At 58.1% G+C, this 25316-nt stretch overlaps 1 protein-coding gene and 1 long non-coding RNA gene across 9 annotated transcripts; one reads left to right on the top strand and one right to left on the bottom strand.

The window, feature by feature from the left end:
* Window positions 1-749: 749 nt before the first annotated feature.
* Window positions 750-5634, bottom strand: LOC104847227 (uncharacterized). Of its 2 annotated transcripts, XR_010322363.1 has the most exons (3): window positions 5475-5628; window positions 2619-3543; window positions 750-1135 (listed from the first exon to the last, which is right to left on the bottom strand). It is a non-coding gene; the product is annotated as an uncharacterized LOC104847227 (long non-coding RNA). The 2 variants fall into 2 exon arrangements; XR_010322362.1 differs by having other exon boundaries at window positions 750-3543; window positions 5475-5634.
* Window positions 5412-24444, top strand: RNH1 (ribonuclease/angiogenin inhibitor 1). Of its 7 annotated transcripts, none has more exons than XM_064287481.1 (10): window positions 5412-5508; window positions 15016-15121; window positions 16019-16189; window positions 16404-16574; window positions 17049-17219; window positions 17907-18077; window positions 18218-18388; window positions 18647-18817; window positions 23678-23848; window positions 24156-24444. In XM_064287481.1, exons 2-10 carry the CDS (start codon window positions 15036-15038, stop codon window positions 24241-24243), a joined length of 1371 nt encoding a protein of 456 aa, XP_064143551.1. In that variant the 5' UTR covers window positions 5412-5508; window positions 15016-15035; the 3' UTR covers window positions 24244-24444. The 7 variants fall into 7 exon arrangements, with proteins under 7 accessions (XP_064143551.1, XP_003423109.1, XP_023397976.1 ...); XM_003423061.4 differs by lacking the exon at window positions 5412-5508 and adding an exon at window positions 7487-9356; XM_023542208.2 differs by lacking the exon at window positions 5412-5508 and adding an exon at window positions 9372-10047.
* Window positions 24445-25316: the final 872 nt, after the last annotated feature.

Raw genomic sequence — 25316 nt, 5'->3', positions numbered from 1 at the left:
GCTTCCACGGAGATTTATAGCCTTGGAAACCCTATGGGGTCACTAGGAGTCAGAATCGACTCAATGGCAGTGTTTTTTTTTTTTTTTTGGATACCTTGGTTACTGGTTAATTTGCCCCTAATGCCACAGGTACGGTAATCTACGTTCCTAGACACACAAAGGTCTACTGACCATCTACACTATTCACGGATCTGTCTCTTTTACACTGTCACATGTCACAGTGAGTTTTAAAGGCAGGTAGTTCAGGCAGCACAAGACCTCCTTCATTGCACCTCTCTTTAAAAAGTGTCTTGGCTATTCTTGTGGTTTGTTTTCCTCACGAACTCCAGAACCAGCTTGTCAAATTTATTTAAAAATCCACATGGGATTTTGATTGGAACTGCACTAATAGGTTTGAGTATAATTGATATTTTTATATTAATCTCATTCATGAACATGGTGACTTTTATGCTTTCATTTATCCTTCAAAGTTATAGTTTTTTTAAAATACTGTCCGTACATTTGTTAGGTTTAATTCTAGGTAGTTCATGAGTTTCATTGCTATTGTTAAGAAGATCTTTTTTTCTAGTTGCATTTCTAATTGGTTCTCTCTGATGCTACTGATTTCTTTACACTGATCTTCTGTCCAGTTACATCACCGAATTCTCTTGTTAGTCCTAATGGTTTCCCTGCCAATTCTCTTGGATGTTCTAAATAGGTGCTAATTTCATCTGCAATATTATGGGCAAATAACGATAGCTGTCCCTCTATTTTCTGTAGATATATTTCTTTATTCTCATCCTACTGCATCGTCAGGACCATCAACACAACGCTGAGTATGGGTACCCAGTGGTATCCTTGCCACGTTCCTGATGTTAACAGGAATATTTCTAACATGTTCGCATTAGTTCGTGAAGTTTCTACCAGCAGGCAAAGCATATTTCAGGCAAACTTCAAACTCAGGGCCAATGCTTTTCTAGTCTCTCCTGTTACTCCATCTCCAGATAGCAGTAACACTGCTGACTCCCCTCTCCCCATTAGTCTCTCTTCTTGGTTTCCAGGACACCACAACAGAGGTAGATGCAGGTTTTGTGGAACCCAAAGCTTATTAAGGCAGGAATGCTCCTTAAAAAAAGGAAGTTCAGAAGCAGGTGTCCTACAGAGAGAGAAAGTAGATTAGTAGTTGCCTAGAGCTGGGGGTGAGAGGCGGGGTCGCAGCTAACATGTACAGGGCTTTTGGGGTGAAAGTTCTAAAACTGACTGTGGTGATGGTTGCACACATCTGTGAGTCTCCTAAAACCAGTGAATGTAAGAGAGGCATGTCACTTAGCTCCTGCTGTGTCATAAGCCACCCCAGACCTAGTGGCTGAGACATAAACCATTTATTCAGCCCCAGATCCTGCAGGCCAGGGATTTAGGCTGGGGGTCCATTCCACTGGTCTCTCCCAGCCCCCCATGCAGCTATGGCCAGCTCTTGGGACTGGTGGGCTGGGGCTGGGTAGCTCGGCTCTCCCCAGGGGGTCTCTCATCCCAGCTATGTCAGGGCATCCAGCAGGCTAGCTCAGGGTCCACCGTGAGCCTGAGACCTGAGAGAGGGGCCTGGGCTCACACCGGCATGCTGTCCCTACCCCACGTCCTGCTGGCTTAAGTGTGCCATGAGGTCAGCTCAGAGCCAAGGGTGGGGACTGACTTGACTGATATCATAATCTAAGTCTCTAGACACATAATGGTCTACCAGACTCTCTACACCATTTACAGATCTGTCTCTTCTTACACCATCACATGGCCTCCATCGCTGTACTACTGTGTGTGCGCACGCATGTGTGTGTGCATGTGCACAGAGTATGGGTGCTGGGCGGGGTAGGGAGCCATGCAGGGTTGCATGGGCCTGATGTGGAGTGGGGACTTTATCCCGAGGGCAGTGGGATGAGGACACGGCACGGAGGACGTGAAGGTCACTGTGGTTCAGACTAGGCTGTGTGGTGGATGACGGTTTGCTGTGTAAAGCGGCTGAAGCTGGTGTGGGTGTGCCGTGAGGGTGGAGACAGGGTGTGCTCCCAGAGTTGGTTCCAGAAGTGAGGGTGCAGCAGAGCTGGGGGGGCAGGCTGGGGCTGCGTGGGGGCCAAAGGTAATTTTTGACATGCCAGTTTGGGGGCACCCAGGGGTACACCCAGATGACTAGATGGACAATGGCTGCAACCTGGTGGGCACATACTGCTGTGGATGTAACTCAAGGAGACCATGCCAGGGCTCGAGTCTTGCCCGATTCCCACTCCCAAGTCGCTTTCCGGCCCCATGACTGCTGGACCAGAGTGAGGTGGGGGGGACACAAAACACAGTGGCCCCATGGGTTCTCCTTGTGCTCTCCTGAGGGGACTGACCTGGATAACTGTGCCTTGTGAAAGTCCCACACCCGGACAGTGAGGACCAGCCGTAGGGCTACGCCGACTCCTGGGAACCAGGAAAGCAGCACAGCCCCCAGGTCAGGGGATGCATAGGGGGTTGGGTTGTAATGACATTCACCCCGAGTCCATTTCATGGTGCCCACAGTTGAACCCCGGACACACGTGGGGGTCATTCTCCAGAGTCCCCAAGACTCCACGGAAATAAATGGCCTGAGCACATGGCCCACCACCTACCTTGGCTCCCTGATCCCCTAGGTCTTGACTCAGGTGCCAGGCCCATCCTCGGCAGAACCGCAGAGGCCAGCACCCCCAGCCCAGTGAGGATGAGAAGTTTGTCCCATGTGGCCCTTCCGTCTGCCAGGTCAGTGAGGACGGGGACATGTGGCCTGGGGAGTGGACACAGGGTGCTGGCCCTGCCTCCTGCTGTGCTCAGGATGTGTGCTTTTGAAAGTGATGTGTTTACAAAGTCGAGCAGGAATACGGCCCCTACTCCAAGCCCCCAACAGCCCTCACCCAGCAGCCGCGTGTCGTCAGCTGCATCTTGCAGGTCCTCCTGGGTGATCTGTGGCCTCACTCACAGTTTACTGAGAGCCTGCAGGGTCAGGGCCTGTGATAGGTGTCGGGGGACAGGCAGACACCAGCCAGAAGCCCTCCACCCTCAGAAAGCGTGCCGTGTGGGGGCCGGAGGTGTGAGGGCAGAAGGGCAGACGGGAAAGGAAGGGTCTCGAGGGGACACCCACCAGATGCCTGTTTGGGCTGGATCTTGAAAACAAAGCAGAAACGAAGCAATTCAAGAACTGGGCAAGCATGGACACCTATAGGGTGGGCAACATGAAGCTGGGGGTGGAAGTACTTCTGTGTTCTCCAATCCCATGCTGGGTGAACAAGGTACATTTAAAAATAAAGACTTACCTTTCTGCAGCTCACAGGTGCCCCTGACTGCGGCCAGCACACACAGGGAAGTCCTGCCACACGCATGACCTTCCCAACTTGCAGATGCGTGTGGGGTCAGCATGGATGAGGAACCTCCCCACATCTCTTCGCTGGGCCCCATGGCAGCCGTGGGGCGGATGTCACAAAAGGGAGCGAGGCTTGCAGGTGAACACGCAGTGGTGATAGACATGGCCAACAACACCCTTATGAGAGTGTCATAGGAGACCTGGCATCGAGAAGAGTGATGTGAAAGTGAACTATCTTAGCAGCTCCCCTGAAAACATCATTCTCCTGGTGAATGTGAGAGCTGGGCCGGAGCCGGATAGACTGGTCCTTCCAGAGCCCTGAGGTGAACTCTGAGCCTCTCCTCCTGAATCTAATCCAAAGGCACCTAGTTCTGCACATTTTGCAGGAACACCACCGCGAGCCCTGGGCGTTTAGAGGAGGGAGGCATGGTGCAGAGGACCACCACCATTGGGGGCAGCTGCAGGGAGTGCGCGCTACCCACAAAAATAATCAAGTTTTAAGCATTGAATGGGTTGCCCCCAGCCACCAAGCTTGAAATGGCAGGGCAAGGATCAGACTCGGGTCTGGTGACCTTGTGCCTGTGAGCCAGCCCACCTCCTGTAAAGACAAACAGAAAAGCAGACCAGTAAAAAGAACTGAGGAGCCGCCCCGAAACACCTAACTTGTTGAATAAGCGCCCAAAGCGAAAGTCAGAGTTTACGCACTAACATGCATGTTTGCTCTTGTAAGGACATCAAACCCACGTTCTCAGAAATTTCCTCTTCATTAGTCACAACTCCAACAAGCCTTGTTGGTTGGTTTCCCTTAAAGCGAAAGAAAGCAACAAGAACAGGGGAGACCCGAAGCCAGGCCGTGGGTACCGGGCAGACACCACCCCTCATGTGCGCATTTCTAGCCCCGTCGCCATCGCTATATGTTAGAAAGGATGAACGTTTCTCGCGATTTCTTTATCCTTTTCTGAAAACCCCGGTTGTGTAGGACCTCCAGGGCACTGGTGACAGCTGCCGCCTGGAGAGTTGTCCCCACACGTGACCATGGGGCCAGCGCTGCAGGCAGGTGGCGTCCCTCCTCCCAGGCACCTGCTGGGTGCCAGCCCACAGACAGCCCTCAAATGATTTGTTAAATTAATTTTTAAAAAGCCAATTAAAGTCAGTACACTGCGTTTAGAAAACAGGGAACAGAATAATACATTTAAACAAGAAACTTCTATCAAAATTGTTAAAATAAAAATTTGATACTGATATAAGTAAGTCCTGGGGAGTCCGCTTCATCCCTGACGCCCTCCTGCCTTTTTCTACAGCAGAACCCGGGGCTCCGGCCAGCACAGCCTCCCCATCGGCCCTTCCAGCAGGGCCAGTAGGAGGTGGGCAGCTGTCCTCACCCTCACTGCTGCTTCCAGACCACCCTTCCCTTCTCGCCCAAGGCTCCAGCCTTGCCGTGTGTCCTCCCACGTCGGTGGACACCTGACCTCGCCAGCTCCCGGCAGGCTCTTGCTGTCCCTGCTCTTGTCTCAATTCTCCACGAAGCAGCCCCCAGCCCTGGCCTCAGGCCTTGCGCCTCCCCTCCGCCGTGTCTCCCCCATCAGGCCCCCGTCCGTCCCCAGCCAGCACGCAGCCGGTGCGAGCAGCCGCTCAGTAAGCGCCCGTGGCGTGCGAGCCCTCAGCGGGACCCCAGGCGAGGCGTCACCCACGCGTGGACGGCAAATGCGGCCTTAATGAGCAGCTTCACAGAGACAGACAGACAGACGACGGCCGGCGGATTTCGCCAGTGAGGCAGGCGGCGAGCGCCCGCGGGGAGAGGGTCCAGAGACTCCCGTCGTGGTCACGCAGAGCCGGGCACAGGCCCACGCGTGACTCTGGACCCCGCCAGCCACGCCCACCCGACGCCCTAAGGCCCCGCCTCCGCCGGCGAGGCCCCGCCCTCCCGCCGCCAATGCCGAGCGCGGCCGCCCCGAGGCCCCGCCCCCACCGCGGCCCCGCCCGCCCCGCAGGCCCCTCCCCTCACCACCGGCCCCGCCCCGCAGGCCCCACCCCGCGGGCCCCGCCCCTTCAACCGCCCCGCCCCTCTCCCGGCCCCGCCCCTTCCTGTCCGCCCCGTCAGGAGCCGCCGTCTCCCGCTCCGTCCACAGACCAGTGACAGGCAATCGTCGGTCGCCGCGTCCGAGGTCAGTGACTCCAGCGGCCCTCAGCCGCGGGCCCTCGGAGAGCTGGCAGTCCGGGGCCCACCCTCACAGGCGCAGGCCTCGCTCCGGCCGCCGGTGGACGCGTGCCGGGCGCTGCTGGGCCCTCGGAGCCCGGGCGGAAGGGGCGGTGGGAGCGGCCACGTGCGGGGGCGGGGTAGGGGCGAGGGGCGCCCGGCGAGGGCGTGGGGGCGGGGCCTGCAGAGGCAGCAGCACCGCCCAGCGGACGTCGGCGCGCCCTGAGGACGTCATCGCGCCTGAGTGCGCCCGCCCCCGGCCTCGGCCCGCTCCCGGGGCATGCTGGGAGTCCCGGCGCGGCTGTGGGTGTGCGCCTGCGTGGTCCGCCCCTCGCGGCCGGCGCGCGGGGGCGCCTGGGTCTCCCCGTCGGCTGGCGCCGCGCAGGCCACGCGAGCGAGGCTCGGCGCAGCCACGCTTCTTCCCCAAACGCGTAACCCTTGGCCTTATTTCCCGAAGAGCCGCCCCCGAAGGGAAGCTCTGGCAGAAAGGCCTCGCCTGGGTCCCACCCCAGGGCTGTCGGGAGGGGCGGGGCACCTCGGTGACCTCAGATCGGAGAGGGGCGGCCCCTCGGGCACCCTCCGGTGGTGCCAGGCCCCCGAGAGTCGGCGAACGGGCGGCCCCTTCCCGGGGGAGGAGCACCCAGAATTTTGCATGCGCTCTGGTTTTCTGGTGCAGCCCACGGAGCAAGTCCCGCGCGGGGTGTGCGCACCGACTACGTCGACACCGTGCGGACGGAGCCGGGCCGGGCCACGGTACCGAGAGAACCGGGCCAGAACTCTGGCCCAGGTCCTCGCCTACGGCTCCGCTCGCCGCCTGGGGGCCCTGGGGCGGTTACCTGCCTCCCAACTCAGCCCCTGCTGGAGCCCCGAGCGGCCGGGGGGCTGGGGCAGCGCCCCTAGGGGCCCAGGGCCAGGTGGTCCCAGGGTTGATTGAAGTGTAAAACGAGTCCTTCCAGGCGCTTGAAGGTAACTGTCTGATACCAGCAGAGGTGCCGACGCGGTGCCGGGAGGGTTAAGGACAGCTCGGGCAGTTGAGGAGGGCACTTGGGCGTGTTTGGCTCTAGGATGGTGTGCCAGGAGGGTAACAGTGAGTGATCAGCTGCAGAGCCTTAAAACAGCTTAAGTGTCCACCATGGAGACTGGCCGAATAAACAATACATGCAGACAACCTCACACGATGTGGCCATTAAAATTACATTGTATACTTGATTCTTGAGTGAAAAGGATTATAATGTAACATACTAATGTCTTTCTACTATTGTAGCAAATCACCGCCGATGTAGTGGTTTTGCACAAGACAGATATTTTTATTTCAGTCTTTGGGAGGGCAGAAATCCAAAATAAGTCTTCCAGGCTAAAATCAAGGTGTCAGCAGAGATGGTTCCTTCTAGAGGCTCCCCAGGGCAGAGTCCATTTCCTTGCCTTTTCTAGCTTCTAGAGGCCACCCTCATTTCTGGGCTGGTCTGTGGTCCCTTCCCCATCTTGGAAGTGCATCACACCACCTCTCGTTCTGTCCTCGCACCTCTGACACACCTAATATCAGACTTTTTTTTTTTTTTTTAAAGTGTATGCGTGTGTAGAGAAGGTGTGGGGGCAAATACCACAGCATCAGCAGACCTGTGTGTGGGGGGGGGGGCGGGCCTTTGGTTTCATTCTCTTTGCTTATCTCTGTTTTCTGGTTAATTTGTTGGGAGACTAGTACACGGAGAGGCCCCTCTCCTCCCCGGCCCACCCTCGGCCTCCATTAGTCTTCATCCCCCATCTACTCAGAGACCTAGCAGCCCCCTCCCTATGTCAGGGTAGAGGGTGCCACTCGCTGTCTTCACTCTGCAGCTTGTCCTGGGTGCCCACCCTGTGCCAAGCACTGAGCCCGACCTGCCCTGCCCCTGGAGAGCTCATCGGCTGGAGGGACTCAGATGTGATACAGCCTACCGGTCAGTTAGCCTCGAGTGTGACAGGTCCTCCCAAGAGGCATGAGGCTAGGACCAAGTCCAGTCTGGGGAAGTCGGGGAAGTCCCTTGGGCCATGGCTGAGCTCAGAAGTGGGGAACTGAAAGTGGCTGGAACTTGGGGAGCCTCCTGCTACACCCAAACCCTACCCCTGGAAGTAAAACAAGAATTTCGGTCATGCCCACCAGCTTGAAGGCTGCATCCCAGCCACTCTCCCCACCCTCCCTGTGGAGCATTTTCGCTGACCCTGCTGAGAGACCTGCACTCTTGGGGTGCTGGGCTCTGAGAGGGGAGAAGGGCCCTCTCTCTACAGTGACAAAGGAGCAGGGCTGCAAACCACCTACTTCCCAACAGCTGGAAGCCCCACACACTCAGGCCCCGCCCTCTGCAATCACCCCTGGCACACCCTGGACCCCCAGCCCCAGTGACCAGGCTCTGCCTGAGTGCCCTCCAGGCACTCCACGCAAGCCTGCTTTAAACGGATGAGTTCACCTGGGCAAGGACCCCAACTGCAAATCCACTATGGGGCAAATCAGTGGCCCTTTGTTTCTGCCACGCAGTAAAGAGCCACTTGCTGACCAGCACACTGAAGCCCCCACCCCACCTTGGTCCCTTCTCAGGTGATGGTGGCTCTGTCTTTCCATCACCTGGGCCAAATTGTGAGCCATCCTGGTTTGCCCACACACACTGTGAGCCATGCTGGTCTTCCATACACACCATGAGCCATCCTGCCCACCCACCCCCCATGCACTGTGAGCCATGCTGGTCTTCCATACACACCATGAGCCATGCTGGTCTCCCCCCACACACTGTGAGCCATGCTGGTCTTCCATACACACCATGAGCCATCCTGCCCACCCACCCCCCATGCACTGTGAGCCATGCTGGGCCACCCCCACTTCCATGGTGTCAGCTCCACCCTACTTCCTGCAGTGGCCCCCTGACTGTCTCCCCTCTCCTGCCTTCAGCCCTCACCCTGCAGTCTCTGTCCTTGATCCCCATACAGCCCATTCTCAACCCCGCAGCTGTGAGAACATGGCTCCTGCCACCCCTGTAGCAGCCTGGACACAGTGCTAGAGAGTATGGGTGAGATGCTCTAGGCCTTGTCTGGCAGCTGCCCTCCTGGCTCCAGTGATGGTTAGGCTGGTCGACAGGGTGCCTGAACGGTGGTTTTTAATAAGAAGGTACTTTCCACTCCTTTCCCTCCAGCCCCTAGCTGAGGGCTCACTCTCACCTCCTTGGTGAGGACCTGCCTCACCACCTTCCTGGCCCCTCCAAGACCCCTCCCTGCCTCACTAATACTCTTGATTCCCCTACTTAATTTTTTCCATCGTGCTCATCACATTCTAAATACTATTAAATTTCCTTTTTACCCCGGCCTGGAACATAAGCTCTGGATGGTAGGGACTGTGCTCACTGCTGGAGCCCAAGTACCTGGAACAGTGCCTGCCGCACACAGTAGGGGCCACTTATGCCCAGTGCAGTGCTTTTCCAGACAAAGGCTATGCTACATCCTGTTCTGCGCCTTAGAAACTTAGCAGCGCACTCTTGAGGGTCTCTAACTGGCAGAGCAGGGGCTTGCGGTAGTTATTTCCACAGACTGATGGTTATTGCCGGGTTGGCACTTCCAGAATGATGCAAAACCATACCGACTAAGTATCCAAGGTCACATGCTGAGGCCCCTCCTGGTTGGTTCGTCGGGGTGGGAGGGTGTAGGATGGGAGGGCCTCAGGCCTTTGGAGACAGCCGGGCTGACCTCCCAAAGCCTGAATCACCACACCCTTCTGAGAGTCATCTTTCGGACATCTCCTAACAAATCTTTCGGACATCTAACAGAAATCTTGCGGACATCTCCTAACAGAAAGCGGTGAGTCAGGGCGCAGTTTTTTCTGTGCTCTGGGAGATTCCTGAGGGCCTGCTGGTGGGAGGCGGCTTAGGGAGGGAAGCTCTGCCGGGCGCCCCCACCCCTGCACCCTGCTCCCCTCTCCCGTGCCAGGCCCCAGGCTTTTGAGGCTTAGGGGCACGTGGTCCGGCCCCTCCCTTTCTGGGAGATAAAGTGACTCTTTGTGTCCACTCAAGGTGGCCCTTAGCTTTGAGGCCAGAATGTGGGAAACCTGGAGGGGTAGTCGGGTTTTGCCCTGAGGCCAAGCACTGCAGACTTAATTAGGGGGAAATGGCTCAAAAACAGCCCCTGAGCAGCAGGTGGGCCCGAGTTTATGGGGCTTTAAGGCAGGGAGAAACCCGCTGCCTTCCAGTGGATTCCAACTCAGTGACCACGTGGGGTTTCCAAGGCAGTAAACCTTTAAGGAAGCCGACTGCCATATATTTCTCTGGCGGAGTCTCTGGTGGTTTCCAACCGCTGACATTTCAGTTAGCAGTCGATTGCTTTACACACTGCCAACCTATAGGGAGCCCTGGTGGCGCAATGGTAAAGTGTTTGGCTGCTAACCAAAGGGTTGTCAACTGGAATCCACCAGCCACTCCTTTGAAACCCTGTGGGGTAGTTCTGCTCTGTCCTGTAGAGTCGCTATGAGTCGGAATCGACTGGACAGCGATGGGTAAGGCAGGGAGGGTCAGGGGCAGACGCCTTCCGGAGGAGAGTGCCCCCAGCGGGGAGGGTCTGGAGGGATCCGGAGGAGCGGAGCCCCACCGCGCAGAGGCCCCACCCCGCGGGGACCCCGCCCCTCCGAGGTCTCGCCCGACCGGGCCCGCTAACCCGCAGAGGCGGAAGGAGCAGCAGCGGTAAAGCGAGGTGAGCGGCCGGCCCGGCGGGCAGGCCGAGTCTGACCCATCAAACCCGAAAATCGGGCGCGGCCTCCTGCTGACCCTGCGGGGCCGCGCGCCTGGGTGGGAAAAGGTGCTTTTCTGGATTTTTCTCGGCCCTTTAGCACGCGGCGGAGGGTCTGGAACCCGCGTGGACCCGACCTGAGAGCCGCGGTCGGTGGGTGCAGAAAGCGCCACTCCTCGGCTCCCCGCAAAGGCCACTTTCCTGGCTCTTGGAACCTTCGCCACGAGCCTCTCTGGCCCCGTTCGTCTGAGCAAGGCCCTGTTTTTTTCTAGAAAATGCCCCCGTCGCGGGCCCCCAGGCCGCGGGTCTGACCGGGCCTGAAGACCATGCGCAGCCTCGGGCCCGTGCGCAGGGCGGCGGCTTCCCTGTCCAGCCCCAGCGGTCCCCTGCTGGCCCCCGGCCCATGGCTGGCTCCCCGCCCCCGGCGGCCCCCAGCCTGCTCCCTTTCCGCGCAGGCTCTGTCAGGGGCCCAGCCTGGGCGCTTTGGATCCCGCTGGGCTGCCACACCTCCTGGAGGTAACAGCACCTGCGGGTCGGGTCCCCAGACACAGGCTGGGTCGGTCCTGTGTGCCTGCTGGCCCCCTCCCGGCGCCTGCTGTCCACAGCCTGGCTAACTTCTTTGCCTCTCCTCTGAGTTGGTTCTCTGCAGGAGGAGGAGGAGGAGGGGTAACAACAGACCCCAGACTGCTGGGTTCTTACCCCAGGCCCTGACCGCAGGCCCCTTAGCCTCTAGGGGCCCCCTCCCACTTTACTTATTGAGTTTAGTTTGCCCCCAGACACCTATTCAGACCCGAAGTCTTGGGGTTCTTAAGGTTGGAGAGAGTCCAGCTTCTGTCCTCTCAACTCCTGGGCCTGTTCTCACATGTCAGAGAACCAACCAGGTTAACAGCCCCAGTGGTCAGATGGGGCTGCTCCCGGCTGTGTGTGGGGTCCTGATTCAGTGTACGCCCAGGGCCCCAATGGGCTTTATCACCATCTAGATCAGAGCCCTTAGCTGGGGCGGGGTGGTGGGGGGACAGGTTGTATGTGGAAGGTGATACTTGTGCGTGGCTTTCAGGGGACTCCCAGAGGGCAGTGACCCAGCGGCCGAGAAGTGGTCTCCTGTGTACTCGCGACGGGTTCTGTTCAACTCTGGGGGGGGGGGGAGGGTCTACCCAGCTGCCCAGTGTCCTTGTCCCCACCCCCAGATCACCCCAGAAGGGCAGACCCCGAGCCCAGCCACGTGCTTTACCAGTATCCACCTGCCGAACCCCCAACCCCAAGGAGACATGAGGAGCTGTTGTACCATGAGGGGGTGTGATTTCTCACTGAGCCCCTCCCTTTTTTGGGGAACAGAGGAGCAGGAATGTCAGCCTGGGTTCAGGGTGGAGGCACCACCTTGGGTGAGAGCAACACTGGGGCTGTGGTGTGTGTGGGGTGTCGGGGCAGCCCCTCTCCCCTTTGGGGGATGTTGGGCTCTGCAGCCCCTGAGCTCTTGGGAGTCCCAGGGTTGGGGGAGTGGTGATCACACCCAGGGCTCCTGGGAGAGTGGCTGGGGTGGTGGCTGGGCAGACTCCAGTTCCTCCATGGGACAGTTGTGTGACCCTGGTGAGTTACGGACACCCCGCTTCAGTTTCCTCAGCAGACATGTGAGCTAAGAGGTGAACAGTGAATGTGGTCTCCGGGCTGGAAGTGGGTACTCCTTTCAGCAGCCCCTGGGTGGGTAGCATCGCACCCCAGCAGGGCCAGGCCATGCCAGACATGGCACAGCGAAGATGGATTCAGTGTTCTCACAGTGCAGTGGGATGGAAGGACTGTGTCAGGGATTTGAACTGTGCCTGGTAGGGCTGGTGACCCGAGGGGCCGTGGGGAGGAGGGGATGTTGGAGCAGAGGGTCAGCAGGTACAAACCAGAGGTGAGAAGATGGAGGTGATATGGGGAAGGTGAGCTTAGGTCTTGGGTTCTTGGGGGCCAGAAGATGGGATGGGCCATTGGGAAGGGTCTTGTAGGCCAGCTGAGAGAGGGGAGACCTGGGAGCTCTGACTGCCAACACAGTGGGATGTGTAGAAAGGCAGCTGCGGGGAGGGGCCCAGGCGGCCATGGTGGGGCTTGGTGGGCTCCGTGTCTGCCCTCACACCAGTCTTGGGCGTGAGGGCTGCCTGTCCTGGGTGTGCTTGTTCCCCAGGTATACGTGGCACTGAATTTGAGCTGGGAGCCAAGTTCTGGCTGAGCAGGGCCTGGCGGGGGCCGGGGTCATCTGGCTGCCTCCCGCAGTTACAAAGTCTTCCTGAGTGATGAGCTCTGAGCACTGAGGCTGGCAGTGGAGGTGCTGGGAGTCCTTCCTCCCTAGGGCTATGTGCACCTACCAGGGTGTTTGAGGTAGAAAGCGCCACTTCCCCTTGGCAGTTTCCCTCTGTCAAGGTCCCTACTGTGGCAGCACCCTCTCGTGAGCTGGCCTAGCCCTGTGGGCGGCTTCCCCTCCTGACGGCTCAGGCTCCCTCAAAGGAAGTAGGCAGCAAGGCTCGTCCTCAGGGTGGGGTGGTGGCCAGCTGCCTCCCAGGCCTCCCTTCACTGACCCCACCATTCTCTGCTCTCTGGCACCTGCTGGACATGCGGGGGTCTCTGTGGGTCCCTCTTGACCACTGGGCCACTTCCCCTGCCCCGGCTCAGGTGTGGCCTGTGGTTTCAGGAAGTGTGTTCTGCCAAGCTGTGGTACCTCCTCTCAGGCCCTTCCCTGGAAACCCCTACCTGAGACCCCTCTCTGGGACCCTTTCCTGAAGCCCCTCCTTGGGACGTGCTGACCCACGTCCTGAGGCCTCTGTTCCACATCACAGCCCAAGTGGCTGTAAGTGAACAGGGTGGGCACTCAACTCTATGCCCCCTCAGGCCTCACAGAAGGGCCTGTGTACTGTCCCAGTTGATGGCACATGGGACCTGCTGAGGGGACACTGTGGACAAGGGGATGCTGTGGGGATGGTGAGGGAATGTGGGGAATGCCTTGGGGGTGCGGATGAGGCGAGAACAGGGGGACGGGGACACCGTGGGGACGATGAGGGGATGTTGTGGGACCGGGGGGATGTGGGGCGACTGTGGGGATAAAGGGGGTGGGGGAAGTTGTGGGGCCGTTGTGGGGATGTGGGGGGATGTTGTGGGACCACCATGGGGATGAGAGAGGATGTTGTGGGGATGCGGCGGGGGGGATGTTGTGGGACCATCATGGGGATGAGAGGGGATGTTGTGGGGATGCCGGGGAGGGGGGACGTTGTGGGACCAAAACGGGGATGCAGGGAGATGTTGTGGGGCCACCGTGGGGATGAGAGGGGATGTTGGGATGTGGGGGGATGCTGTGGGACCACCATGGGAATGCGGGAGGGATGTTGTGGGGCCACCGTGGGAATGCAGGGGGATGTTGTGGGAATGCGGGGGGATGTTGTAGGACCACCATGGGAATGTGGGGGGGATGTTGTGGGGTCACCGTGGGCTTGTGGGGGGGCTGTTGTGGGGATGCGGGGGGATGTTGTGAGACCACCATGGGAATGGGGGGGGATGTTGTGAGACCACCATGGGAATGGGGGGGATGTTGTGGGGCCACCATGGCACGGCGTCACTCTTACCACCTAGGTTTTCAGTGTTTGCCCAAGGCTTCGGCCCTCCCTTGCAGCCCACCTGGCACAGGTCCTGCCTGGCCTGACCCTTCTAGAGGGCAGCTCTGATGGCAGAGCTCCATCCTCGGCTTGCTGCTGCTGTTCTTGAATGAGGGTCAACTTCCTGCCTGGTCCCCGCCCCCATCTCTCACCTCTTCCCCCCATCCTTGATGGCCGGGGTGTGGCAGGTGCTCAGGAAGTGTGACCACCGAGGTCTGGCACAGACATCTGATGACTAACCCAAGGGTGGGGTGGTGCCAGATATACGACTTTCCCGCTGAGCAGGTAGGCCCCCCAGGCTGGTGGTCCCTGAGCTCCTGGCCCCTGTACTCTGAGGCCTTGGGAGACTGGCCCTGGCAGACTGGTACCCTGGGACTTTGGTGTCAGGAGATGGGTTTCTTTGGGCTCCATGTTTGTCCCCTGTGAGGCCCAGGGGCCAGACTCTTCTGGGCTTTGCCTTGCCTGCCCTGTCCTGTCCAGGGCCTGTGGCTGGTGCCCACAGGAGCCATCTGACCACCCACTCACTGCTCCAGCTGGTGAGGTCCCAGGTCCACGCTCTTTGTGTCCCATGGGGCCTTCAGCCTCAGGACCGGCACAAGCCCAGCTTTGCAGATGGCGTGGTGGGACCCAGCCCAGCCCAGCACTCCCATTCCTGGAAACACAGGCCAGAGCAGGCAGGAAGAGGGCATCCCCCAGCTCTGTACTGACCCCAGGCTGGGGTCTCTGCAGATATTCAGGCTGTGGGCCTCCCGCAGCCTTGCACTGGTTCTTGTCCTTGCCCGGGCAAATGAGAGGCAGGGCGCCGGGTGGCGAACAGATCTGGGGTTCCCTGGAGTGCCCTTTTGGGTGGGGAGGCTGGGAGGAGAGTGCAGCCCTGGCATCTCGGGCACTATGGGTCTCCCCCTGGGCTGGGCTGGCATGCTGGGTCCCCCAAGTTCTCCTGGAGAGCCATACCTCCTGGCAGCCAGAGGTCCTGAGGGGCAGAAATGACACAGGCGCTCACCAAGGAAGGACTGAAGTTTTTCGTGCAACACCAGCCTTCTGGGTCCTGTTTGCTGGATCCCAGCCTGTCGTACGCTGAGGGCTTGACTGAGATATCCCCCCTCCACATGCAGAGAACCCGTCTTCTGTCACCATGAACCTTGATATCCAGTGTGAGCACCTGAGTGACACGCAGTGGAAGGAGCTCCTGCCCCGGATCCAGCAGGTCGAGGTTATCAGGTAGGCACGCCCCTCCCGGGAGGGTGCGGGGCAGGGGGCTGCTTGCTCAGCCCTGCGTGGTTGTGGAAACTTCTGGCATACCATCGTGTCCCTGCAGGACTGGCTTCCTCTCCTTGCATCTCCTCAGGGACAGAGGAACGTGGGCTGGCCTGGTCCTGGTCTCACATTTCAGCGTCTGTTTAGAAGTAGTTTCAGACACACAGAGGGTTGTAGAGTGACTCCTCGAGCCTGCAGACTGGCTGGCCCCTCACAGCTCAACTCACACAGTGGCCAGGACCTCCCTAATCACATGGTGTGTCCATGGCTGCCCAGCATCACCACTGTCGTCACTGTTCTTCCTGGTGACGGACCAGTGTCAGGGAGGATGCTGCAGGAGGCTCTGACACCCCATCTTCTCTGCCTCCCCGTTCCGTGCCATCAGGGGTCTGCCTGGTGGGGTCCCTAGCCGCACGCTCCTCCTGCGCTGCCTGATGGCCATTCTTCTGCAGGCGCTGCTGTTTCACTCAGTTTACTGATGGGTTTCTTCAACCTTACTGGCCGAGGGCTCTCGGCATCGTGCGTCTGGTGCTCAGGCTGCCCTCCACCAGGCCTGTGTTGTCCGACAGCCCCTCTTCCCTCTCAAGTGCTTGGTCACTATCTTTGCAGGTGTGCTTTTCTCCTGCAGGGAGGCCAGAAGCATCTAGACTGCGTGACCACAGTGAGCTGTGGCCCAGAGGACACACGGAGAAAGATCTCCAACAGAACTGTCAGGAACCATTCTCACTGTTTCCTGTTTCATTTTTTAAAATACCCTGGCTCTCGCCCACTTTGTTGATGTCTTGGCACTAGTGGGCTGTGGCATGTGGCCTGGACACCCCGCGGGCCCTGGCCCACCCTAAGTGAGCGTCCTGTCCGCAGGCTGGATGACTGCGGCCTCACGGAGGCCCGGTGCAAGGACATCAGTTCCGCCCTCCAGGCCAACCCATCTCTGACAGAGCTCAGCCTGCACAACAGCGAGCTGGGTGATGCTGGAGTCTGCCAGGTGCTGCAGGCCCTGCAGGGCCCTGCCTGCAAGATCTGCAAGCTGAGGTGAGCGGCCAGGGCCAGCGCTCACCCACGGGCAGGAAGCCCTCCCAGCTGCTCTCTTATCACTCGGGGCTCATTGCACTGTCCAGTCCCCTCTGCATGCCTCCTCCTGCCTAAGGCTGGAGACCCCAGAGCTCCCACAGTGGAGAGTCTAGATGGCAGTGGGGGGCAGGGACAGGGGCTTGCTGCAGGGGCTGGACTCAACCGCAACCCCCAGCCTCCAGAACTGCTCCCTGACGGCGGCCTGCTGCACGGTGCTGCCCGGGACGCTGCGCTGGCTGCCCACCCTGCTAGAGCTGCGTCTAAGTGACAACCCCCTGGGCGACGAGGGGTTGCAGCTGCTCTGCGAGGGGCTCCGGGACCCCCAATGCCACCTGGAGAGGGTGCAGTGAGTCCGGCCCCTATGTGTGTGCTGTATACAGGGTCCCTGGTGCCTGAACCCGCCGGGGGTGGGGGGTCCCTGCTGCACCCAAAGCCCTGCGCATCAGATGGCAGTCCTGCTCCCCACACGCTTGCCCCTCAGATTTGGGTCGTGCCCCCTCCCTCAGTGGGTGAGCCCCCCACTCCACCCAAATGCTCCCCTCCTCCGTTAGCAAGCCCCTCTCTGCGCCGAGGCTGCGAGGGGTGGGCTATGTGCTCGGGGACCAGCTGTCCTCCCGTCCTCCCTCGTGTCGCCCCCGGGAGGGGCTGGGCGGAAGTGGAGCTGAGTCAGCTGTGACTTGGCTCTGGTATTTGGGGCAGTGCCGGCAGCAACACACAGGGCGGAGGTTCTGGGCCTCCTGGTGGAGGTGGCACTCCGCCCCCACTACTGTCTCCTCACCCTGTGGGGAGGCCCGAACTTTCCTGCGCCCCCTTTCCACAGGCTGGAGTACTGCAACCTGACTGCTGCCAGCTGCGAGCCACTGGCTGCGGTGCTGCCGGCCAAGCTGGGCCTCAGGGAGCTCGTGCTGAGCAACAACGACCTCGGTGAGGCGGGTGTCCAGGTGCTGTGCCGCGGCCTGCTGGGTGCCACCTGCCCACTGGAGACGCTCAAGTATGCGGGGGGACGTGAGGGTGGGTGGGCGTTGTGGTGGGGTGACCCCCGGCCCAGCATTCTGATTCGGCAACAACTCCCCAGCTTTTACTGCATCTTGAATTCTGTGCTCAGTAGACTGAGGGGAGAGACTAGCCCCCTTGGGTACGAAGATGCAGATAGTGCTCCACATAAACGGAGACCCTCTTTCCCCTGGCTGTCACCTCGAATTCCCGGACTCTCGGGGCCCACATGTGGGATGCTCCCCTTTTTCTGTGGTTAACTTCCTAAAGCCACTGTTCCCTGGAAGGTCAAAGCCCTTTACCCTGTCTCCCCCCCACGCTGCAGTCAGCACCACAGACTGGATGGGGGGCAGTGTGGCTGTCCATGGAAGGTCACGTCCTTTAGCAATAGTGCAGGAATAACAAGTCCCAAGACTAAGGAAAGTGGAAGGAGCAGAAGAGGAACTTAGATGCGAAGTCTGAGCAGTTTTGGAGACTAGAAAGCATTTGGGTGTGGAGATCGGGAGAAAGACATGTCTCCAGGTGGGGTGGAGCTGCAGAGCAGGACCTGGGCGAGGGGACTGTGGACCACTGGCCCTTCTCCCCGCACTGACACCCTCGCTGTGTCACCCCACACCCTCCCCCTGCGCCTGATGCTGCCCCCCTCCACGTCCTGCCCTGAGCACCCCCCATCCTGTCTCCCCAGGCTGGCAAGCTGTGGCGTCACGGCGGCCAACTGCAAGGACCTGTGCAGCATCGTGGCCACCAAGGACTCGCTGCAGGAGCTGGACCTGGGCGAGAGCAAGCTGGGTGACGCGGGCATGGCTGCACTGTGTCCCGGGCTTCTCAGCCCCAGCTCCAAGCTCAAGACCCTGTGGTGAGTCTGTCTCGGAGGGGTCCTGGCTGGGCATGGTCTGCTTCACTGGCCTGAGAGGGGAGTCAGGGAGGGGATGTGTCTGGTGGAGCAGCCAGGTGGCACAGACACGCGGAAGTGACTCCCTACCCCCACCCCTGTAGGCTCTGGGAGTGTGACATCTCTTCCGAGGGCTGCAGGGAGATCAGCCAGGTCCTGCGGGCTAAGGAGAGCCTGAAGGAGCTCAGCCTGATGGGCAATGAGCTGGGGGACCAGGGTGCACGGCTGCTGTGTGAGGCCCTGCGGGAGCCGGGCTGTCGGCTGGAGTCACTGTGGTGAGTGTGGTGGGCACTGGGTATCCTGTCATGGGGACCCGAGTAAGGGGCATGGCCCAGGGGGACAATTCTGGAGGCCAGGAGCCAGATCAAGGGGGAAGGTGGGTGAGGAAGAGGAGGAGGCTGAAGCCCCTGGGAGCTCCAGGCTGAGCCGTGCAGACAGGTGAGTTCTTGGAGACATTCCTGCCCAGGTCTGCATGGGGCCCCGGGATAGGAGGTGTGGCCCACCCAGGACCACAATCCCGTTTGTCCTCATAGGGTGAAGGCCTGTGGCTTCACGGACGCCTGCTGCCCAGACTTCAGCACGATGCTGGCCCAGAACAAGTTCCTCCTGGAGCTGCAGCTGAGTAATAACAAGCTGGGGGACACGGGTGTACAGCAGCTCTGCCAGGGCCTGAGCCAGCCCGGGGCCACTCTGCAGATGCTCTGGTGGGTGCCCATGTGCACGTGTGTGCATGTGCAGGCAGGCAGGGTGAGGCCAGGGCAGCCGGCGCACGCTGGCTCACACCCCCAGCGTGCACACACAAAATTTCCACAGCTGCCATCCTCCCGACGTCTCTGCACCGTCACCTGGTCACAGCCATGCTCCTGTGAGCGTGGCCCTTGCGCTTTGTCCGCTCCCTGTTTTCCTTGGCTCACGACTTGTTCCTCAGGCCGGCCGACAGGCATGGATCTCCCTCACAGCACCTCCAGTGACATCAGGCACCTCTGCGTGTCTTCTTTCTTGGTGACGCCCTCTCACGTGCATCTGGCCTGGCGGCACGTGCTCTCCCTGGTAGCTCTCTACCTCCTCGACATAGGGGCCTGTCTCTGGACCCCCCGTTTCCTGGTTTCCTCCCTGCTTCTGCTGACGTGTGTTCTCTGGCAGCTTCCTAAGAGAGGGCTGTGAAGAAGATCTTTGGAGGCCTTCACTCCTCCCTCTTCTCTAATTGTTTGCTGGATGTAGTGTTCCCCTCACACGTGGAAGGCACTGCTGCGTCATTTGCTAGCTCCCGTGAGGACTGCTTTCTGGTTCTTACTCCCTTGTGATCCTTTGTGTGCAGTCTGTTTTTTCCCTCTGTTCACTGTGCTTTGGCGCTTGATGTTCCTCGCCCCGATGGGGGTCTTTTTTCATTACCGTGCTAGACATCTGGGAGGCCCTGGTTCCCGAAATCCATGATCTGCTAGAAGCAGGGTTTCTCTGATGATGTTGCGCATCTTTTCCTTTTTCTCTGGAGCACCCGGGACTCTTATTAGGTTTTGTGGACCAGCCCTCTTATTTTCTGCTCTGTCCTGTTTTGTTCCTCTTCAAATTTTTGTTATTTTTGGGAGACATTATCAACTGTATTTTCCAACCTATCTGCTGAGTCTTTTGTTTCTGCTCTCATATCCTCTTTTATCGTGTGTTCTCTGTCTTGGTCTGCGGTCTGCATTGGAGAATTGGATACCTGGCCATCCTTGGGTGGGTGCTAAGAAGCCCCGCGGAGCTGGGCCTGCAGCTGAGCTCAAGGGTGGTGCCTGTCACCAGCAGTTTCTAAAGGCCTTCCTCCCAGAGAGGAATCCTCCCGCCTCCTGGCTCGGTGGGGGGGTGGGGGGGGGCTCATCCTGGCTGCCAGCGTCCTTGGAGGCATTCTGGGAGCCAGGTGGTGGAAAGAACACTGGATCCTGGTCATTGTGTAGACTTGACTCTGTTCAAAGGAAGCCCTGATTCCACTCCATCCTCTTGTGATGCCTGGTGTCCCCAAGACCAGAGTCTGGAGTACAAACTTTTCAAGGAGTAACCCCGTCTTAGGTTGAGAGGGCATGGGCTGTCAGCCAGCCACATGGGACCTGACACTGCCCCTTTGCTCTCCAGTCCAGTCCCTAGTCTGCCGTTCCAGCTGGACCTCGGCAGTCCTGTTGCCAACTGCTGGAGCTGAGGGGAGGCACAGCGCCTCACCGAGGCAGGTGGCTCCTCCCCCCGTCAGGAGTGGGTGCTGCATCTGCCCTTCCCCATCCTCCTTCCTTTGGCCTGTACGCCATGATCTTTCTCTTGCGCCTAGAAGCTTCTGTCCATCCACTGTGTGCCCTCTGGCCATCCTCCTCCTCCTCCTCCTCACGGCCAGGCTCAGGACATGAGGGCTCAGGACCTCAGCGCTCCTTGGTCTCCCCAGCACCTGGCACTGCACTGGTGGCTTCCTGAGCCTGCCGGCCAGGCTCACAACACTGGAGTGGTGGGGGAAGCACATCCAAAATCTGTGTTAGTTTCCCGTGGTTGCTGAGACAAATTACCACAAATTTGTTGGTTTAATTCAACAGGAATTTATTCTTTATAGCTCTGGAGATCAGAAGTGCAAAATCATCATTGAGTCCAAATCAAGGTGTTGGCAGGGCCACATTCCCTTTTTGCTTCTTCCCAGCTTCTGCTGGCTCCAGGTGTCCCTTGGCTTGTGGCGGCATCGCTCCTGTGTCTGATTCCTGCCTGCACATCACCTTCTCCTCTGTTCATGTCAAATCTCTCTCTGCCTCTCTCCTATAAGGACTCTTCTGATTGAATTTAGGGCCCACAGGGATAATCCTGGATAATCTTCTCATCTCAACATCCTTCATCACATTTGCAAAGATCCCTTTTCATTATTATAACAACAGTTCTAGGAATGAGGTCCTGATATCTTTAGCGGCCATTATTCAGCCTACTACAATCTGCCCTCTGGCCCCAAAGATTCATGTCCATCCCCCATGCAAATACATTCACCCCATCCTGACACCCCCTAGAATGTCAAACCATTAGAGCATCAACTCAAGAATGTCATCTAAATTATCAGCTCAGGAGTTCCAGATCTCATCATCCAAGTCAGCCATGAATGAGACTGTAGGTAAGGGCCATCCTGAGGCAAAACTCCTTTACATGTCTAGACACATGAAACTAGAGAACAGGTTATCTGTTCCCAAAATACAGTGGTGGGGCAGAGTTAGGGTAAGGGTTATAGACACTCCGTTCCAAAGGGGGGTAAATGGAGGGAAGAAAGGAATCACTGGTCCCAAACAATTTCAAAATCCAGCAGGTAAAATTCCTTTAGGTTTCAAGGCCTGAGAATATTCCTCTGTGGCCTCATGGTCTGCCCTCGGAGTGGTCCTCCCTTTTTCTTGAAGCCAGGTTTGCAGCTGAGTAGTTCTGTTAGCCTGTTTCCTACTTGAAGAATTTTGGGAGTTAACAGTCTTATTTCATCCTGTCTCTAACCCCTCCTGGCCACGCTGGCATTGTTTCTGCAGTATAAACTTATCAAAAACCTTGTGGGTCTCCTGTGTATATTATGACTCATGCCATTAGACAAGAGAGTCTGCCACAGGTCTTTCCTGGGTAACCTCATCTCTGTTCTTGACAGCTGCTGAGATGGTTGAGGGAATTCTTTTTTTGTGTGTGTGTGTTTTAAGTGAAAGTTTACAGCTCAATTTCTCATATAAAAATTTATACATATATTGTCATGCGATCCTATTTGCTATCCCTGTAATGTGACTGCACATTTCTCCTTTCTATCCCAGATTTTCTGTGTCCATTTATCCAGCTCCTATCCTTTCTGCCCTCTCATCTTACCTCCGGACAGGAGCTGCCCATTTAGTCTCGTTTATCTACTTGAACTAAGAAGCACACTCTTCTCGAGTATTATTTTATGTTTTATAGTCTGGTTTAGTTGACATTGGGAATGGATTTAGTTCTGGGTTAACAGAGTCCAGGGGCCATGTTTTCTGGGGTTCCTCTATTATCAGTCACACCAGTAAGTATGGCCTTTTCATATGAATTTGAGTTCTGCACCATACTTTTCTCCTGCTCCATCAGGACCTCTCTGCTGTGTTCCCTGTCAGGGTGGTCACTGGTGATAGCTGGGCACCATCTAGTTCTTCTGGTCTAAGGCTGATGGAGTGTGGTTTGTGTGGCCCTTCTGTTTTTGGGCTAATGTTTTCCTTGTGTCTTTGGTATTCTTCATTCTCCTTTGCTCCAGGTGGGTTGGGACCAATTGATGCATCTTAGATGGCCACTTGCAAGCTTTTTTAAGACCCCAGATGCCACTCACCAAAGTGGGATGCACATTTTAATGAACTTTGTTACGTTAGTTGACCTAGATGTCCCCTGAAACCATGGTCCCCAGACCCCCACCGCTGCTACTCTGTCGTTGAGTTCTTGAGTCACATACCTGATTACTCACACTAGCATAAGGTTGTCCAGCCACACCCTTCGTCCTCTCTCCAGAGCACACTTTGCTGACAGCTCATCTAATTTTGGCATTATTTGCAGTCTCAGTAGACCGAGAATTTCCCCAGTCATCAAGTGCTGGTTCCTTCTGGCTTAACAGTTCTTTCCTGAATTTATCTCTTTCTTTTTGCATTTTACTGTAAGCAGCACAGAGAAACGAGGCTGCACCTTTAATACTTTGCTTGGAAATTCAGCTAAACATCCAAGTTCACTGCTCGTAAGTTCTTTCTATGCAACGGTAGGGCTGAATTCAACCAAGTTTTCTGCCATTATCAGAGTTTCGCCCTTATTTCCAGTAACACGTCCTTCATTTTTTCCTGAACCAAGGCCTTTGATGCTCATATTCCCACCCACAGTCTGTTTATGGCAACAAACGTATCCTCAGATGACACAGGCTCACGTCACCTCTACCACGCTCCCCGTGTCCTTCTGAGCCCTCACCAGACGTCCCTTTGACGTCGTGTTTGTACCAAGTTTCTTCCAGGCAGTCTACGCTCTTTCTGTCATGTTCCAAAAATTCCTCCAGCTGCTACCCATAATCCAGTCCACAGCTCCTTCCACATCTTCAGGTATTTATCACACACCTAAGTGTGGAGGTCTGAGGCTTCTGCAGGGACAGCCTCCGGAATCTGCGGTTTCCTCCTGTTGTCGCATCCTGTCACTGACGCTCTTCTTCCAGAAAGGCCTCTGGTGGCACCTCCGCTAGAGGAAGCTGGGATGCAGTCCAGGGTGTCCTGGCCTCAGGCGAGTGCACACCAGGCTGTGCCCACTGAGGGAGACTCTGTGCCTGCCCTATGTGGGTGGGGATGTCATCCTGCCTTCCTGGGGCCAGTGGTCTGTCCAGGGCCACAGAGGGTCTCTGGCAAACACCACAGAGGGCTGCCATCTGGGGCAGCAGCCTACCCTGCTGCGGGACCAGGGGTATTCAGGGCTCTGTGGCATCGCTGGTGGCCTCGAGTCCTGTGTGTGGGGCCCACACCCATCCTAGACACAGGTGGGGAGGCGGAGACCCAGGGGCACTAAGCTAGCTCGGGGTAGACACACACCTGTCTTGACCTCTGATCTACTCTGCTGCCCAGCCTGGGTGACTGTGATGTGACAGACAGCGGCTGTACCGCCCTCGCCTCGCTCCTGCTCTCCAGCCGCAGCCTGCGTGAGCTAGACCTCAGCAACAACTGCATGGGTGATGCGGGCGTCCTGCAGCTGGTAGAGAGCCTCAGGCAGCCGGGCTGTGCTCTGCAGCAGCTGGTGTGAGTGTGTGGGGTGTGGAGGTACAGGTCCTCCCATCACTGAGTGGCCTTGGCTGTGGTGTGAGTGCGGGGTGGGGAGTGTGTGGGGTGGGGAGGTACAGGTCCTCCCATCATTGTGTGGCCGTGGCTGTGGTGTGAGTGCGGGGTGGTCAGTGTGTGGGGTGGGGGTACAGGTCCTCCCATCACTGTGTGGCCCTGGCTGTGGTGTGTGTGTGGCCAGGGTGGCCCAGGGGCCAGGCAGATGGGGAGTGGGGTTGGACAGGTAGCACCGAGGTCTTGGCCCATGCCTGTCCTGGTCTGTGTGCAGCCTGTATGACACCTACCTGAGCGAGGCGGTGGACGACTCCCTGCAGGCCCTAGAGGAGAGCAAGCCTTCCCTGAGGATCATCTCCTGAGGAGGGGCTCCCACTGCGGCCCCCGCAAACACGCTGTCCAGGATGGTGTCTTGGTCTTGGCCGCCTGCGCTGCCGCTCGCCCCAGGGCACGCTCTCAGCTCTGAGTGTCCTTCCTCGGTTTGACTAAAGGGAACTTCCTAATTGACTTATTTCCGTGGGAAAATCTTAGACACTTTATACTAATAAAAGCGCTTTTTGGCAGGAGTCCTGTCCTTCCTCACGGAGCCCTGCGTGGCCCTGTGCTGATTCTCTATGTCGGTCTCCTGAGACTGCGTCCCCCCAGACTCAGCAGCTCCACAGAGCCCAGACAGCTCGTGCTTCCCCTGGGCCCAGAACCCGGGCTTGGTCAGGTGTGTCCCTTGCTCAGGCCTCATGGCTGCAGTCCAGTGTGGCTGCTGCAGTTCTCCTCTGAGGCCTGGTCATCATTCAGGCTGACTCAGTGCCTTGGTTGGGCCCATGGCTCCTGGGGCCACCCTCCCCATGGGCTTTAACTGACTCCAGTCCAGCCACAGACCCCTCTCACTCAAGTCGACCTCACCATGACGACACCCCACCCCTGTGCTGTACACTACTGTTAGGGGCCAGTCGGGGCCCTGCCCACACCTGGGCACCCTGCGGGTCTGCACACAATGCCGTGCCCCTGCCTGCTGTCGTCTCTGCCCTGTGGGCAGCGGGCACCTCCCTGCCCTGGCCTGGGGTCAGCTTAGCACTGTGGGTTGTGGGAGCACTTGCTCAGCCAGCAGTCTGCTCCGATGGCCTCCTGCTGGCTCCTCCTGGCATCCCTACGGGTGGCACAGCACCCTGGACCTGGCCACCCAGGCCCATCCTGAGCGTGAAACACTGCACGGGTGACTGGCCCAGACCCACTGCCCCACTTCCCCTGAGTTCTCAGCATGCCATGTCTGAGCAGTGCCCTGAGGTCTTGGTTTCTAAGTGCTACCTCCCCAGGAAAAGGCATCAGGGCTCCTTGAAGGGGTGATCTGGGTCTAGGGCTCCTCATCTGAAACCAAGAACTCACTCGGGTCTCACTGGCCACACCTGGGCAACACAGGCATCCACGCGTGTACATCCTG

Source organism: Loxodonta africana, chromosome 7, assembly GCF_030014295.1.
Source record: "Loxodonta africana isolate mLoxAfr1 chromosome 7, mLoxAfr1.hap2, whole genome shotgun sequence".
Taxonomy (NCBI): Eukaryota; Metazoa; Chordata; class Mammalia; order Proboscidea; family Elephantidae; genus Loxodonta; species Loxodonta africana.
The sequence above is the reverse complement of the archived record's forward strand: the minus strand, read 5'-3'. Positions and strand labels throughout refer to the sequence as shown.